Genomic DNA, 14,715 nt, shown 5'->3' with positions numbered 1-14,715 from the left:
GGTCAGGAAGATCCCGTGGAGGAGAAAATGGCAACCCGCTCCAATATTCTTTCCATGGACAGAGGAGCCTGGCGGGCTACAGTCCGTGGGATCACAAAAGAGTTGGACGTGACTTAGTGACTAAACACCACCCAAATCTGAAAAATATGTTTAACAAAATCTGAAAAGGTTGGTTTAAACAATTATGGACCAAAGGCTCAAGGCCCAAAGTAAAATGCATTCCTAAAATGTCAAACTATCAAGAACAGATGTCAGAACCAGCTGCTTTAGATACCTCCACCCAGTGGGCTGATAATACCCACCAAGTCTAACGTGGCTGAGTAATTTACAACTGCAACTCACATGTCTACACTGGAACATTACACCAAAGCAAAGTCAGTAAACTGAGAAGGTGTGCTCAACTATAACATAACAGAACATGGTTTAAAAGGCAATGTAAACAGCGTTCGGTATCAGTCCTCTTCCCCTGGAAGCCATTTCATCAGCTCTTTCGCTGCACTGTGTATTCACCTGCAAAAGACACTCCAGGGCCAATGCATGTGATCAAGTCACAAGTAACCAAGACACATCGATACTCAACAACTATTTCCTGACCTAAATGAAGAACAGCCAACAAAACTGACTCAATGCTCCTGCTGCTGGTTCAGAAATAACACGCACGATATGTGGGATGTCTTCTGCACAGCTGTATGCTCAGCAGCTCGCACAAAGGCACACATAACAAATACTCTTTGAAGAAAGATAAATGTACATAAAGGGAGCTATGGTCCCAAATTTAAAAAGGTTTACAAGTAAGACTGAGGCCAATCATCTATACAAAGCATAAAAATGTGTATTTTTCATGTCTTTATAAGTATACTGGCAAAAAACCAAGTGTCACATCTATTTCATCACAGAATGAGGCATTGTACAGAAGTACATCTTACACAGAAAAGTATATTCCATTCAAAATAAATTTATTAATTTTAGCGGCTTGCTAGAAATCTTCTAAAATGCAATTCATATTTTCCTTCATGTACCTAAGAATATTCTTCTGATTTCAAGTCAACCATCATCCCCATAAACATTAAATTGAGTCTGTGCAGAAGCGGAGGTGTTCCCAGGGCTCCATACGCTGTTCTTCAAGTGGGGAGGGCAACCAGACAAAGTGGAGGAGAGGCAGGTAAGGAAAATCTTTAAAAGTATGCCTTTTGATTCTTTTGGATTATTTAACTCAGTGAACGTATTGCCTATTCCACCAAATATAATTAGAGAGAAGAGAGAGTGGTGTTCAGGTTTCTGCCTTGAGTCACCAATAGATACACAGGTGGCAGAAGCCAACCTCAACTGCTCTGGTGTGTGGCTAGGGTGAGGAAGGGTCACTCGAGGTGGAGACAGGTTGAACTTTCAGAATCTCGTGCACACTGAAGAAGAGATATGCAGTAAGCACAGGAAAATCAAGTATCCAGTTTGTTGGTCAGCTTGGAAGATGCAGTGTCCACAGCTCCGCAGAGAGACCTGGTGCTGGAAACCTGTGAATCCTCTGCACGTGGAGGTAACCTGAAGACAGAAGAGGAGCCGCCCTTCACCACAGGCTGAAGGCAAAGAAGCTTCCACAACAGGCTAAAGTAAGTGTCTATAAAGGAAACGCAAAGAGGAGTGAAATCCATCAAAAGAATCTTTGCAGGCAGAAGGCATGGGATGGTGGCCAGACTGATGCTGCAGGAGCCGCCCACACAGGGTGTGAAGGCCAGTGCAGGCGCAGCCCTGCGACACAGGTAAGCCGCTCACATGGGCGCTAGTCCAGCACATCTCAGCCCAGGAAAGACTGAGGAGAGAGCTGAGGCCACGGAGCCCGCTCCAGAGTAGTGCCTCACTGGAAACTGTAGATTCACAAATTATTTCATATAGATACACAAACTGAGAAAGGTTTAGTCATTTTCTGAAGCATCCAGTCAGTACTCATTATTTGTGGTAGTTTATGTTCTATAAAGTCCAGAAAAACAATATGCAAATAGCTTCAAGGGAAGAGTGTGCATATACTACACATATATACCTACCTCAAACAGACAACAATGTTCAGTCCTAAGAACTCACCCTAGAAGAGTGTTTTCTTTTATGAAAGAAATGAGCTCCAGAAGAAACTGGCCCAGCACCAGAGTTGTTTGCACCATGCTGTGAGTGCATCCTCTGGCCACTGCCCTGAGACATGAGCAGGACTGCACCCCTGACCTGGCCCAGGGGCACCATGTCCAGAGAGCAACTCACTCCGTCCCCTCTCCCAGAACACATGCACCAGTGACGAATACTGATGTGAGGGTTACAGACACACTTCAGAAAGGAAGCAAATTCACAAATACAGCTCAACTGTGCTCAGCTGACAGATAATGCAGATTGGGGAGTTAAGCCTGAAAGTAAAAACTCAAGATGCCTCACAATGCCAAGAGATCCACCTGACACCCTTCACAGCACTGAAGGAACTGCCTTTCAACCTCTAATAGGGAAATATACTCAAATTACTGTAAAATTTGCAAAATTTCTAAAACTTGTACATGTGTGTGTATGCTCAGTCATGCCCATCTCTCTGCAATCCTATGGACTATACAGCACACCAGGCTCCTACATCCATGGGATTTCCCACAGGCAGAATACAAGAATGGGTTGCTATTTCCTCCTCCAGGGTATCTGCCCAAACCAGGGACCAAACCTGAGTCTCCTGCAGCTGCTGCACTGGCAGGCGGATTCTTCATCACTGAGCCACCTGGGAAGTCCCTGATACAGGGTCAGTCAAGTCAAAGTCACTCAGTCGTGTCCGACTCTTGCGACCCCATGGACTGTAGCCCGCCAGGTTCCTCTGTCCATCGGATTCTCCAGGCAAGAATACTGGAGTGGGTTGCCTTTTCCTTCAGGGTATATGGACAGAAAAAAAATACACAGAAGCCCAACTAGGACTAAGAACAAACAGTTTAAATGGTAAGGAGCTTTACTGATTTCAGAAAATCTTAGTAGCCTAAAGGAAAGGGTTCTTTTCAAAATAGATTTACTCACAGCCCAAAATAAAGCACATACCAAGAATAGTCTGTAATTCCTTAAAAAAAAAAAAAGTAGGGTAAAAAGATAGAGGGAAAACTGAAGTTTGGCTTAATGCAGAGAAGAAAATCTGCCTTAGAGAGAACCATGGAAACCTGCAGAACTGTGTTCTGTCCAGAAAAAAAGGGATAGGGGAAAGGAGGCTCTGGATCTCCCTCACTCTCAGGCCTCAAGGGAGGCATGAGAGTTTTCTAAAGGGGTGCTTAAAAGGAAATGAAGAGAGATTTGAAAATCATACTTCTGAAAAAGGGCTTGTACTTAAAAGAACACTTACAACTCATTAATAATAAGGATGCCAACAATGTAATTTAAAATGGAGCAAACAGCTGAATAGACATTTCACCAAAGAAGATAGAGGAATGACCAAAAATCATAGGAACATAACGCTCCACATCATTAGTCATCAGGGAGGTACAAGTTTAAACCACAAGATACCATGTTATGCCCACGAAGATGCTATTTAAAATAAAACAAAACACTACCAGTGAAGATATGGAGAAACTGGAACCTCATACATTGTTGGTGGGAATAGAAAATGGTGCAGCCACTCCAGAAAAGTTTGGCAAGTTCTTAAAAAGTTAAACACAAACTTACCATACAGTCCAGCAATCTCACTCCTAGGAATCCACCTGAGAGAAATGAAAATGGATGTCTCCACCAAGTCTTACACATGAATGTTCACATCAGCATCATTCAAAACAGGCATCAAGTGGTGAAAGAACAAACAAAATGCGGTCTACCCACACAACACAGTGTTGCTCAGCCACCAAGAGGAATGGAGCAATGATACATGTCACAGCACGGGTGAACCCTGAAAATCTAACACTCAGGGAAAGCAAGCATACAGAAAGATCATATGCTACACGATCCCACTGACATGAACTGCACAGAAAAGGAAAACCTAGAGACAGCAAAGAGGCAAGCGGCTGCCAGGGGCTGGGGGAGGGAATCTTCACGGGGTGATGGAAGGGCTCTCAAAATGGATTACCTTCATCAATGAAGGACTAGATTCTCTGTGACAGTTCTTCATAGGAAGACTCTTAGAATATGAATGTATCTTCAACTGGAAACTAAACAAGTTATCTGAAATGAGGTACAATTTAGAACTTGGAATCATCCACCTTCTCTGTGTGGGGCAAAAATAAATTCCATTTATGAATAACTGCTTCAAGTATACTTTAATCATGAGAAATCTCCTGAAGTGAGGATAAACCTAACTCCTCTCACTGAACAAGAGCTCTCAAGACTGCAAGGTAGAGATTCCCCAAGAGGCCTCCTCCACAGACCCCCACTCTCCCCGCCTTAGCCTAGACCCCCAGATTACACCACCACGTCCCTGGATGAGAGCTGCTGTTACCAGGGAGCACCTGTCACCCTCGTCTTGTGACTGAAGGGCAGTGCTGAGTGCCAGGGTGCTATCAGAACTTAATAAGACAAGGTCATGGGAAGCACCAGGACCCAGCCTGAGGCACCACACTCAAATAATTACAGGGAGCATGTAAGCACCCTCCTCTGGAGTGAGTGCTAAGTGATTTCTGTGGATGTGTCCCCTCGATTTAATTAAATGCTCAAGAAACACAAACCAAACAAGGGGAGCAGCAGAAAAATGATTAGCTTCTCAGAAGCTGGAGAGATGCAAGATTAACTGTAATCACAGTTTTACAGGCTCTGTTCTTTCTTTCCTTTTAAAAAGTTTTTATCTTTCTCATCAAATACTTTCCTCATCAAAAGGAGAGAAATTATACCTTGATCCTGACTGCAGGAACACACACAGACGAATCCCCGAACAATATCCAGTAAGGGTGGTCATGCCTGTGACTGAACACTTGTGACTCCCTGGAGCCTGGGAGCAGGAGGAGATGTCCTCCCTATGGACTGCCACACAAGGGTCTGTGTTTCCACACTGCCTTCAGGTTGGAGGAGGAAACATTCCAGACACAATAAATTAACGCATATACATGAAATCTAGAAAAACAGTACTGATGAAGGGCTGGAAAAAGATTTTCCATGCAAAGTGGGACCAAAAGATAGCAGGAGTCACAATACTCGTATCAGATAAATTAGACTTTAAAACAAAGGCTGTGAAAAGAGACAAAGAAGGTCACTACATAATGATCAAAGGATCAATCCAAGAAGAAGATATAACAATTATAAATATATATCCACCCAACATGGGAGCACCGCAGTATGTAAGACAAATCCTAACAAGTATGAAAGGAGAAATTAACAATAACACAATAATAGTGGGAGACTTTAATACCCCACTCACAGTTATGGATAGATCAACTAAACAGAAAATTAACAAGGAAAAAAAAAAAAAAACATGTATCTATAAAGTTCACTAAAGCAAAGTACAGTAAAATGAGGTATGGCAATAAAAGGCGTTAAATTTATCAAATAAAAAAATAAAAATTAAAAAAAAAAAAAAACATCATAAAGATGCTCCCTGGAAACAATACAAGAGCAAGAGCAAAGTGAGACTTTCAACAAAGAAATAGAAATATAAGAAAATACCAAACAGAAACTAGGAAGCTGAAGAGTACAATAACTAACTTGAAAATTTTACTACAGGGATTCAAGAGCAAACAGGAAGATCAGTGCCCACAGTCACAAGCAAAGTTCGAACTTGAACCCAGCTCTTCTGACCTTAAACCTAAGGCACATCCCACTCTAGTACAATGTTAGCCACAGGATGAATGACCTTCTCTACCGCCCCACGGGCTTCCCAGGTGGCGCTTAATTTTTCTATCGTAAAAAATTAAAAAAATTTAAAAAAAAAAAAAAAAAAAAAATAGATATAAATAAGAAAAGAGTTCTCAAGGAGCTCACACATATATTCTCTATTTTGAAATGGAATCAGAATCTGTCTAGAAAGCACTTAGAATAGTGCCAGACACATAATAAGTCTTCTATAAATGAACTATCGTTAGCTATTATTTCTCTGATACTACATAAATGAGTGAGAAGTAAAGATAAGAACTAAGAAAGGAAATTACAACTGTTAGGTTACTTTTGCGGAAATATATAAGAAACCCAACTCAAATAGCTTAAACAGTAAAAGGGACTTATTGGCAAAAAAAAAAAAAAGAAAAACAGTACTGATGAACCTATTTGCAGGACAGGAATGGAGATGCAAACACAGAGAATGGACTTGTGGACATAGCAGGGGAAGGAGAGGGTGGGACAAATTAAGAAAAGAGGCACTGACATACACACACTACCATATGTAAAACAGACAGCTAGCGGGAAGCTGCTGAATAACACAGTGAGCCCAGCCTGGCGCTCTGTGATGACCTAGAGGGCTGAGATGAGGTGTGGAAAGCTCAAGAGGGAGGGGATATGTGTACAATTATGGCTGATTCATGCTGTTGTACTGCAAAGACCAAAAAAACGTTGTAAAGCAATTTCCCTCCAATTAAAAAAAAAAGTCAATAAAGTTGGCGGATGGCCCACAAAAGCAGCTAGCCCCAGGAAGCCCATTTCTTAGGGACCAGGACTAGGGAATGGATTGAGTCAGCAAGGCTGCTAACTGTGATTCCTTTTCTCTCCGCCAGGCCTTTGGCTAAACTCCCGCCTGCATCAGGAGCCAGCTAACCAGCTGGAGGAGCAGAACACTTATCTGAGGCTGGACTCGAGCCCTAGTGGCCAGAGCTGGTAAAGAAGCACACTGACTCAAGGACAGCAAGCCCACTTTGGGAAGAAGCTCTCTCTACCACTCCACTCTGCTCCTTGGATTTGGAGATCCTCTCAAATCCTGGATCCCTTTTCTAGAGGCTCTCATGATACAAGAGTTGGATTTCTTGGAATCCCAACCTGATGAAAATGCTATCTCAGAATCACAGAGATCACCAAATGTAAATGCAAACTGCTTAACTTCTCTCTGGGCAAAAATGAATAATGTCACCTTTCTGACCAGTTACTACGTATCAGGAACTGACTCTGTAGTGAGATAAACAGGCTTCTTTTAAGTGAAACAACTGCAGGCTCCATGACTGGGAGAAAAAGTGTAGAGACAGCCAGCACGGAGCAATGGGATTTCAGGCTTGAAAACGCCTGAAGCTATACGATGTGAGCACATAATTTACTGTCCAAACTGGGACACTTTGGCAACAAAAAGGACATTACTAATATTGACACTAGGATAATCAAAAAAAATCAGGACTGCTTAGTCACAGGGGGATCACAGTCATTTCTCTAAAGTCCTCCAATGATTCCCCCGCACTCCAGAGTGAACTGTAAGCCACAGCCTCGACCCTGTAACCTGGGACGACACCTCAGCCACAGGAAACATCACATGGGATAAGAACCGCTCACTTCCTGTCTCTCCACCCCCGCCAGTCTAGTCTGCAAACCCCAGGGCAAGTCTGTGTCACATGGGCCTTGGTGTTGCACCTTGATGCCTGTCACGTGGTGGTGCCCAGCAAACACCAAAGGGAGCTGTGAGCTGTGGTTGTCCATCCTCCGCCCGAGGTCACCATGCCTTTCAGCAGTGTCTCCCCTGGCATGCTTTGTCCACACACAGGCTCAACTTCACAGCTCTCATCTCCTAGCTATGGGACCACAGGCAAGTCACTGAACTTCAGTGACTCAGTTTAAACACACAGGAACCATGACAATACACACTTCACATGGTTACTGGGAACACTTAACAAGTTACTAGACCGTGTCAAGTGCTTTCAGCAATGCCAAGCCTTCATCGTGAGTACCAGGAAGCTTTGTGAAGGCAGTGCTATCTGTCCCTTCTGATTACTGCTGTTCCCTTGCTTCAGAAATAACGCTTGGCGGACACATTAACAACCCACACTCTTCCCCCTCTTCTCCGCCCTGCGTCCTGTGCTTTGCCCCAGCAGTGCCACATCTTCTGCCCCCCACAGGGTTCTAGATCCCTAACAAGTACAGCACCACCCCTTTCAGCACAGGACACCAGGGCCCACCAAACTCTCCCAGCCGCTGTCAGGATGCTTGACCTCAAGTAGGCTACAAGATGCTCTGGAGCCTCTCACCTGCCAACTGCTCAGTTGTTACAGTACAGACAGTGGTTGGAGGATCAAAAACAGTTCCAAGAACTTTTCACGTCTAGCACTGAAAGCAAAGTTAACTATGGGGGTCAGGGCTGAAAATAAGAAAAGATGACTACTCTGACCTTAAGGAAGGAAGGAACTACTTTGAGCATTCAAACATATGCTGTATACAAAGTTATAAACCCTGTAAATCAGAAACAGCAGTACAAACTCAGCTTACTTTTTAAAAAAGAATTTTACAAAAATAAAATTACCTAAAATTAAGCCCACCATTGTACTTAAATATCCGGTTCCACTTCCCAGGTTAAGAAAAGACAATCCTGGTTGAAGTTTCAATGCTTCCATAACTTCAGAATAAATGCAAGGTGCTGACAAGTGTATGTTGCCATGCTTCCAGGCTAAGTCTTTGTACGCATTGTCTCGGTAGCCTTCCAAATAGTAATCTCCGCGATCAATCGCTCTGAAGGCTTGCTCCACTCTTTCAGTGCGGATATACTGGGCTTCTTTTAAGTTATCAATTAAGTCATCATTATCTTCCCCAGCACTCACAGCTCCTCCCATGATAGTATTCAAATCAAACCATAAATTTTAAACTGTAATAAAATTAGCAGAAATGGCTTCCAATAATGTAGTGTGGTTTTGTTTTCCTTTTAATATTGCACTTGATTTCCAAAAATAAATTAATCCTGAAAGGGAAGAATAAAAATAAACAGGTTTAAATGAATGCTCAAAAGAAAAGTAATTCTAGTTTATTAAATATATAATAGTCATTATAACTAACGACCACTTCTCAAGGACATAGTCTCTTCCAGGCACAGAGTTAAGCTCCTTAAATATAGTATTTATTCTTAAAACCACCACAAAGGGTAGCTTAAGTGTGATCTCATCTCTCCAGAGAGGAAACCTGGGACACAGAAGAGTCAAGTCACCTCATCTTGTGAGGCCCAGTATAGCAGCCACAGTTCACACAGGGCTGCCTAGACATAGGCTGATTAAAATTAAATACACCTAAAAATCCAGCCAGTCACACCAGCCACACTCCAAGTGCTGAACAGCCCCACGTGACCAGTGGCTGCCATAGAGGACAATGCTGCTCTGGAAGGTGATGCTGCTGGGATGAGGTCCCTGCTGGTCTAGACTTCAGAGACCATGCTCGTCATCACTGAGTCACATGGACTTCTACAGTGTGTGGAAAGCCTAGATAAATATGCACGTGTTACTTCATTTAAAATTCCTAAACAATCCATTGACAATTCCTAAACACACCACATAAATTCAAAATGTTAACAGAAGAACATATTACCTAATCACTGAATACAAAATGGAACTTAAAAAGAGACTCACATATTTAAAATGTGTGTGTATTTAAATCTATATATATATATATATACATACATATATATATACATATACAACTCTTAAGATTTTCTTTGGTAAATTCTGTCACGATGAGACCACAAACTTTGGTAACAACTTTTAATAGTTTAAGCACTAGAACGTAAGTTATACACACATGCGTACAACAACTTCTTTAACAAACTCAGCATAGTTGAATGGAAACATAAGTACAACTTGTTAAAATAAGAATTTCAATACTGAATACACAATTTAAGCTTTATTCAACAAGTTAATAAGCAAACTCATATATCAATTAAATTCTGAATTAATAAATCAGGTAAGGGGGAAAGTGAGAAATGAAATAGCCATGGCCAAAAACAAGCGTTCTGACGCACACTCTGGCCAGGAACTGGAGAAGAGAGAAGCAGTGAGAGGAGCAGGGTCCCGCACCAGCAGGCTGCCCCACTGCCTGAGCCCCTCGTCTTCTCCTACTTCCCCCCTCTGAGAGTCTGACCATAAACTCCCCTCTCTCTACTAAAAAATGAACAAACTGGAAGTTTTGCATACAATTTCAGAAGGCTCCTGAATTCCCAGAGGCCCCTGAGTCTACTGCAGCTTAGGAACATCTACTACAGGTGACAGTAAGTAACTTAAGTCGCTCAGTCATGTCCGACTCGTCGCGACTCCATGGAAGGTAGCCTACCAGGTCCTCTGTCCATGGGATTTTCCAGGCACAAGTACTGGAGTGGCGTGCCACTTCCTTCTGCAGGGCATCTTCCCGAGCCAGGGATCAAACCCGGGTCTCCAGCACTGCAGGCAGACACTTTACTGTCTGAGCCACTAGGGAAGCCCTTTCAGGTGACAGTAAGTCAAGTATTAACACGGGAAATTACATCTCCATTTAGAAAGTGCAGGGCATCTGTGTTTCAGATCTACCGCTACAGGCCTTAGACACAGGCACTCAGAAGGCTAGAGAACACGACCTCGTCACCCAGGTGCACCACACCCTGTGGAAGCAGACTTCCCTGACTCCTTTCCCTCTAGTCTGGTAGGAAAGACAAACAGATCTGAACAGAAAGCTCAAAGGGTAATGCAGGAGGAAGTCAGGAAAGGCTTCCCGGAATATAAGGTACAACCTGCTAGGATGCATGTTTCTTTAACACAAATGAAAGTTACTTAGTTGCTCAGTCATGTCCAACTCTTTGCCTGTGGACTGTCTCTGTGGACTGTAGCCCGCCAGGCTCTTCTGTTCATGGAATTCTTCGGGCAAGAATACTGAAGTAGGTTGCCATTTCCTTTTCCCGGGGATCTTCCCAACCCAGGGATTGAACCTAGGTCTCCTGCATTGCAGGCAGATTCTTTACTGTTTGAGCCACCAGAGAATCCCAACACACAAATGAGCTCACAGTCAACAGAGTAATGACATGGAGATAAAGATGAAGGTGTGGTGGTCACAATATATGTGCATGTTCTGAAGTGACAGGAAGGGACAAGCTTCCACACTTTAGAGCCACACCTCGGCAGCTTATGAAAACTTGCAACAAAAAGCTGAGAATAGAGTACCTTCCTGTAAGACAATGAGACAGTGTCTTCAAGTGATCCGGGGGACTGTGCATACAGATGAAAAAACACTAAGACATTTTCCATGAATTAAAACAGACTGCTGCTGCTGCTAAGTCACTTCAGTCGTGTCCGACTCTGTGCGACCCCATAGACGGCAGCCCACCAGGCTCCCCCGTCCCTGGGATTCTCCAGGCAAGAACACTGGAGTGGGTTGCCATTTCCTTCTCCAGTGCATGCAAGTGAAAAGTGAAAGTGAAGTCGCTCAGTCATGTCTGACTCTTAGCGACCCCATGGACTGCAGCCCAACAGGCTCCTCTGTCCATGGGATTTTCCAGGCAAGAGTATTGGAGTGGGGTGCCATTGCCTTCTCTGTAAAACAGACTAATGAAGGCTATAACCAGGTTCAGATTTTTTAATTTTAATAAATAAAAATGACATCTGTCTCCACGTAAAATGATATTCAGGGCCTGAATGTCAAAGCAGGTCAAATGTCAAAATGTCAAAGCACGGTTAAAGCAGGACCATGATCACTGGGGTTACGACTGTGGAGGACTGATTGACTAAAGCCAGGTACAGACCCCAGCAGAGACTTAGCTGCACTAGAAATTTTATTGAGATTGTTGTTTCTGCTGGTACAGCTGGCTGCACAGGCTTTGAATGTTACACCCAAAGCTGTGCTTCCCACAAGCCCAGTTGCTTTGCAGAACAGTAGGTGTTTTCAGAGGTTACAGTAGAAAACCCAGGACAGACTTCTCAGGCCCTTAAAAAGCTCTCAGAAGACCTCAAGGACTCCAGACCACATGTGGAAAACAACTGGCATAAACAATTCCAAAATGAGATGAGCACAGAAGTTACACAAGGATGTTACAGGGCACCCAGCCCAGATACAGGTGGAATGAAGAATCAGAAGAGTTGCCTGGAGAAGCACAGACAGCAGAAGGAAGGAAAGGTGTCGGGATGTAGAAGAGATGGGGGCCACATGCCCACTCAAGGCACTATACACAGCACCGCAGAGCTGAGCCTGGGGAAGACAGCAGTGCTGCTGAGGCCAGAAGAACCCGGGATCTAGGCAAGCTGGCAGGCCCCAGGACACAGAGCCTGGGCCTCAGACTGCCAGGGAAGGCTCAGAGACAGACAGGGCACACTGAGGGACTAAAACAGGATGTTAAGGGAAAACCAATACCCACCAGAAAACAAAAGGACCTTTAGAATGGGAACTCGTTATTTGGTCTGTGGAAGACAATATTTAGTATTTACATAGTAGCACCAGTGCAAACATAATTCCTTATTTAATCTGAATAGTCGTTTAACCACCCGGGGCGAATGAGAGTAGAGATATCAAGGGGAATGGGAGCTAACCCTTTATCTGCAATGGAGAGTAAGAGCTGTCTACGCTGCACAAGTATCTCAGTGTGCACCGTGGAGGCAGCATTCCCGTGCTCTGTGGCGGCTCCATGCCGTCCCATCCCCTCTGGTGTCAGTCTCCTGAGTAGGGACAGGTGGAGCCGGGAGCTGCTGTGCTGTCGTCAAGGCCTGTAGTATCACTTAACCTTCTCAACTGTGTGCATGCGTTATGTGAACAAAACTGACAAGGTAAAAATAAAGAGAGCAGTATTGATTTATTTAGACCAGATGAAGTACAATAGAGACACACGGACAATAATTTCCTAAGGAATAAAAATACACTAAATAAAAGTATACAGCAGAAAAATCAAGGAACAGAAAAAGGTCATAATATAAATAATTTACATCACAGAGCTTCAAAGATGTCATTTATCATATACATTTTTCTGAAAAAAGTGAAAAATGAATCCTATATTACATATAAATTATATGCATAATTATTATAAATTCCATTTTATAATATTCACTGATTTGATTATAATAGTAGTATACAAATTCACAGAAAACTTGAAAACCAAGTAAAATAAAGATTACTGATAATCCTAACCTTCAAAGAGCCACTATTATTTACTCTCTAGGCATGAATATTCTTGTTTTTTTTTAACACAATGTTAATATTATACTGTATATATATATATATTTCAGACTTTCACTTGATACGTCTTAATTATTTACTCATGCCATCAAAAATACTTGCAAAATCCAAGGCCATGATATGCCACCAGATAGATGCATCCAAGTAGCCAATCCCCTGACTATGGAGCAAGAGATTGTAAATTGATCAGAATCAATGTACATATGAAGAGTCTGCAAGTTAAATCTGTAGTGAATATTTTGATAATTCAACCATAATCCCCTAACTTGAAATACAGTTCATTTATGAGTAAAGAAAACAGTAGTTTAAAAACCCATTACAGCAGTACATCATGGGATGTGTTTGCCATTTAATTCTGAGGTAATTCCATCTCAATCATGCAAAGTACCAAACACAAGTTAAGAGACCAAGGTCCAGCCTTGACCCCAGTGACAACTTTGCTGTATGGCTCTAGGTATCCCTCCAGGACATCATTTCCTCACCTGTGAAATGAAGAGGCTAAATTCTCTGATTCCTAAGGTTCCCCAGGGCTCTGACTTCTCTGCTAGTTGGGCATCGGTTAAACCTGCATTTGAACACAACTGAGTTTTAGTTATCTAGGAATGAGTATTCTTGTCTCAGCGTTTCTGTTACTTCAATCACAATTTTTTCTGCTTCCCTTCTGCCATTTTCTGTAACACAGAAAAAAAGTTTTAGGGGTGTTCAAGTCCTACATTAAACATAAAAGCAAAATAAGGACTCTGAGAACAAGAAGAAAGGATGAAGGCAGAAAGGGACAAAATGTAGAATAAAGGACTGAATAGTTTAAGGAAGCAGTCGCCTATACTCCTAGAACACATCTCACCCCACAGCCTTTTCTCTCTAGGATGTGTCTGGCATGGAAGAACAGAGGGCACATTCACAGAAGCTCACCTGACATGATTTGTAAGTGCTCCAAAGGTTGCTTGCTATTCTTTCAAAATCAGATCTGCGACTGGAATGTATTTGGGTTGAGGGGAAGAACTACTGGTGACGCAGTTTAATATTATGATGTCTTTCAGGCAGCTCAGGGATGTTTTACAGAAGGTTAAAGACAAGTCAAAGGAGGTGGGAAGCAAGCAGATGGCAGACAGATGCCGTGAAAGGGGAAGAGAACAGACTGAACAATGACTCCTCCCTCTCCTCCTGGCTCAGTGGCAAGCAGCCAATGGCAGCTCCTGTGTGCTCCTCTCTCTGCAGAGGTGGGGACAGAGAGCTCCCAGCTTTGGGGGAAGAAGATGAGTGACCCACACAAAGCAGAACACACTATCTGAGGGCATGAACAAAGGACCTTTCTTTTTTGGGCCCTCAAGGATCTTGTCATGGGAGCTATGGACCAAGGTTGCTTCGAGTACGGAGGCAACCGCACAGGGGAAATCCTTTTTCAATCATGACAAATAGGTTTCAGGGAATATAGAAAAAGAAGAGGATAAGCTAGGCTTCACTACTCCATGCCAAACACTGCTGAGAACATTCACTTAACTTTACATCAATGGTAATACAAACCCTACCCTTGTTTTAGCAGTGGTAACATACACATGGGCAATTTCCTATGCACCTACTACCTACTAAGCACTGGAGTTTATATCTTCAGCATACCTATGAAGAGGCACCAATTTTATTTTACTGAGGAGGACAGAGCTCAGAGACCACGAGACAAGCTCACAGATGGCAGGGGCTGAGCCACAACTCAAATCCAGTCTATCA

The 14,715-nt window shown here is 43.0% G+C and overlaps 1 protein-coding gene across 5 annotated transcripts in view; it reads right to left on the bottom strand.

Moving 5' to 3' along the window:
- Window positions 1-14,715, bottom strand: part of PCMTD1 (protein-L-isoaspartate (D-aspartate) O-methyltransferase domain containing 1) — a 49,864-nt gene that overhangs the window by 22,332 nt on the left and 12,817 nt on the right. For 2 of the 5 annotated variants that reach the window (XM_070382415.1, XM_070382414.1), the window contains exon 2: window positions 13,473-13,555. The exons of 1 other annotated variant lie outside the window; for it this stretch is intronic. Coding sequence is in view for 2 of the 4 variants with exons in the window: in XM_070382411.1 (XP_070238512.1) it covers window positions 8,345-8,651 (307 nt within the window). In the remaining 2 variants the exon portion in view is untranslated. Of the gene's footprint in view, window positions 1-8,344; window positions 8,777-13,472; window positions 13,556-14,715 lie in introns of all 5 variants that reach the window. 2 more of the 5 variants (XM_070382411.1, XM_070382412.1) reach the window with 2 other exon arrangements.

The sequence above is a fragment of the Bos mutus genome, chromosome 14, assembly GCF_027580195.1.
Source record: "Bos mutus isolate GX-2022 chromosome 14, NWIPB_WYAK_1.1, whole genome shotgun sequence".
NCBI lineage: Eukaryota > Metazoa > Chordata > Mammalia > Artiodactyla > Bovidae > Bos > Bos mutus.
This window is presented reverse-complemented; position numbering and strand designations above follow the sequence as displayed.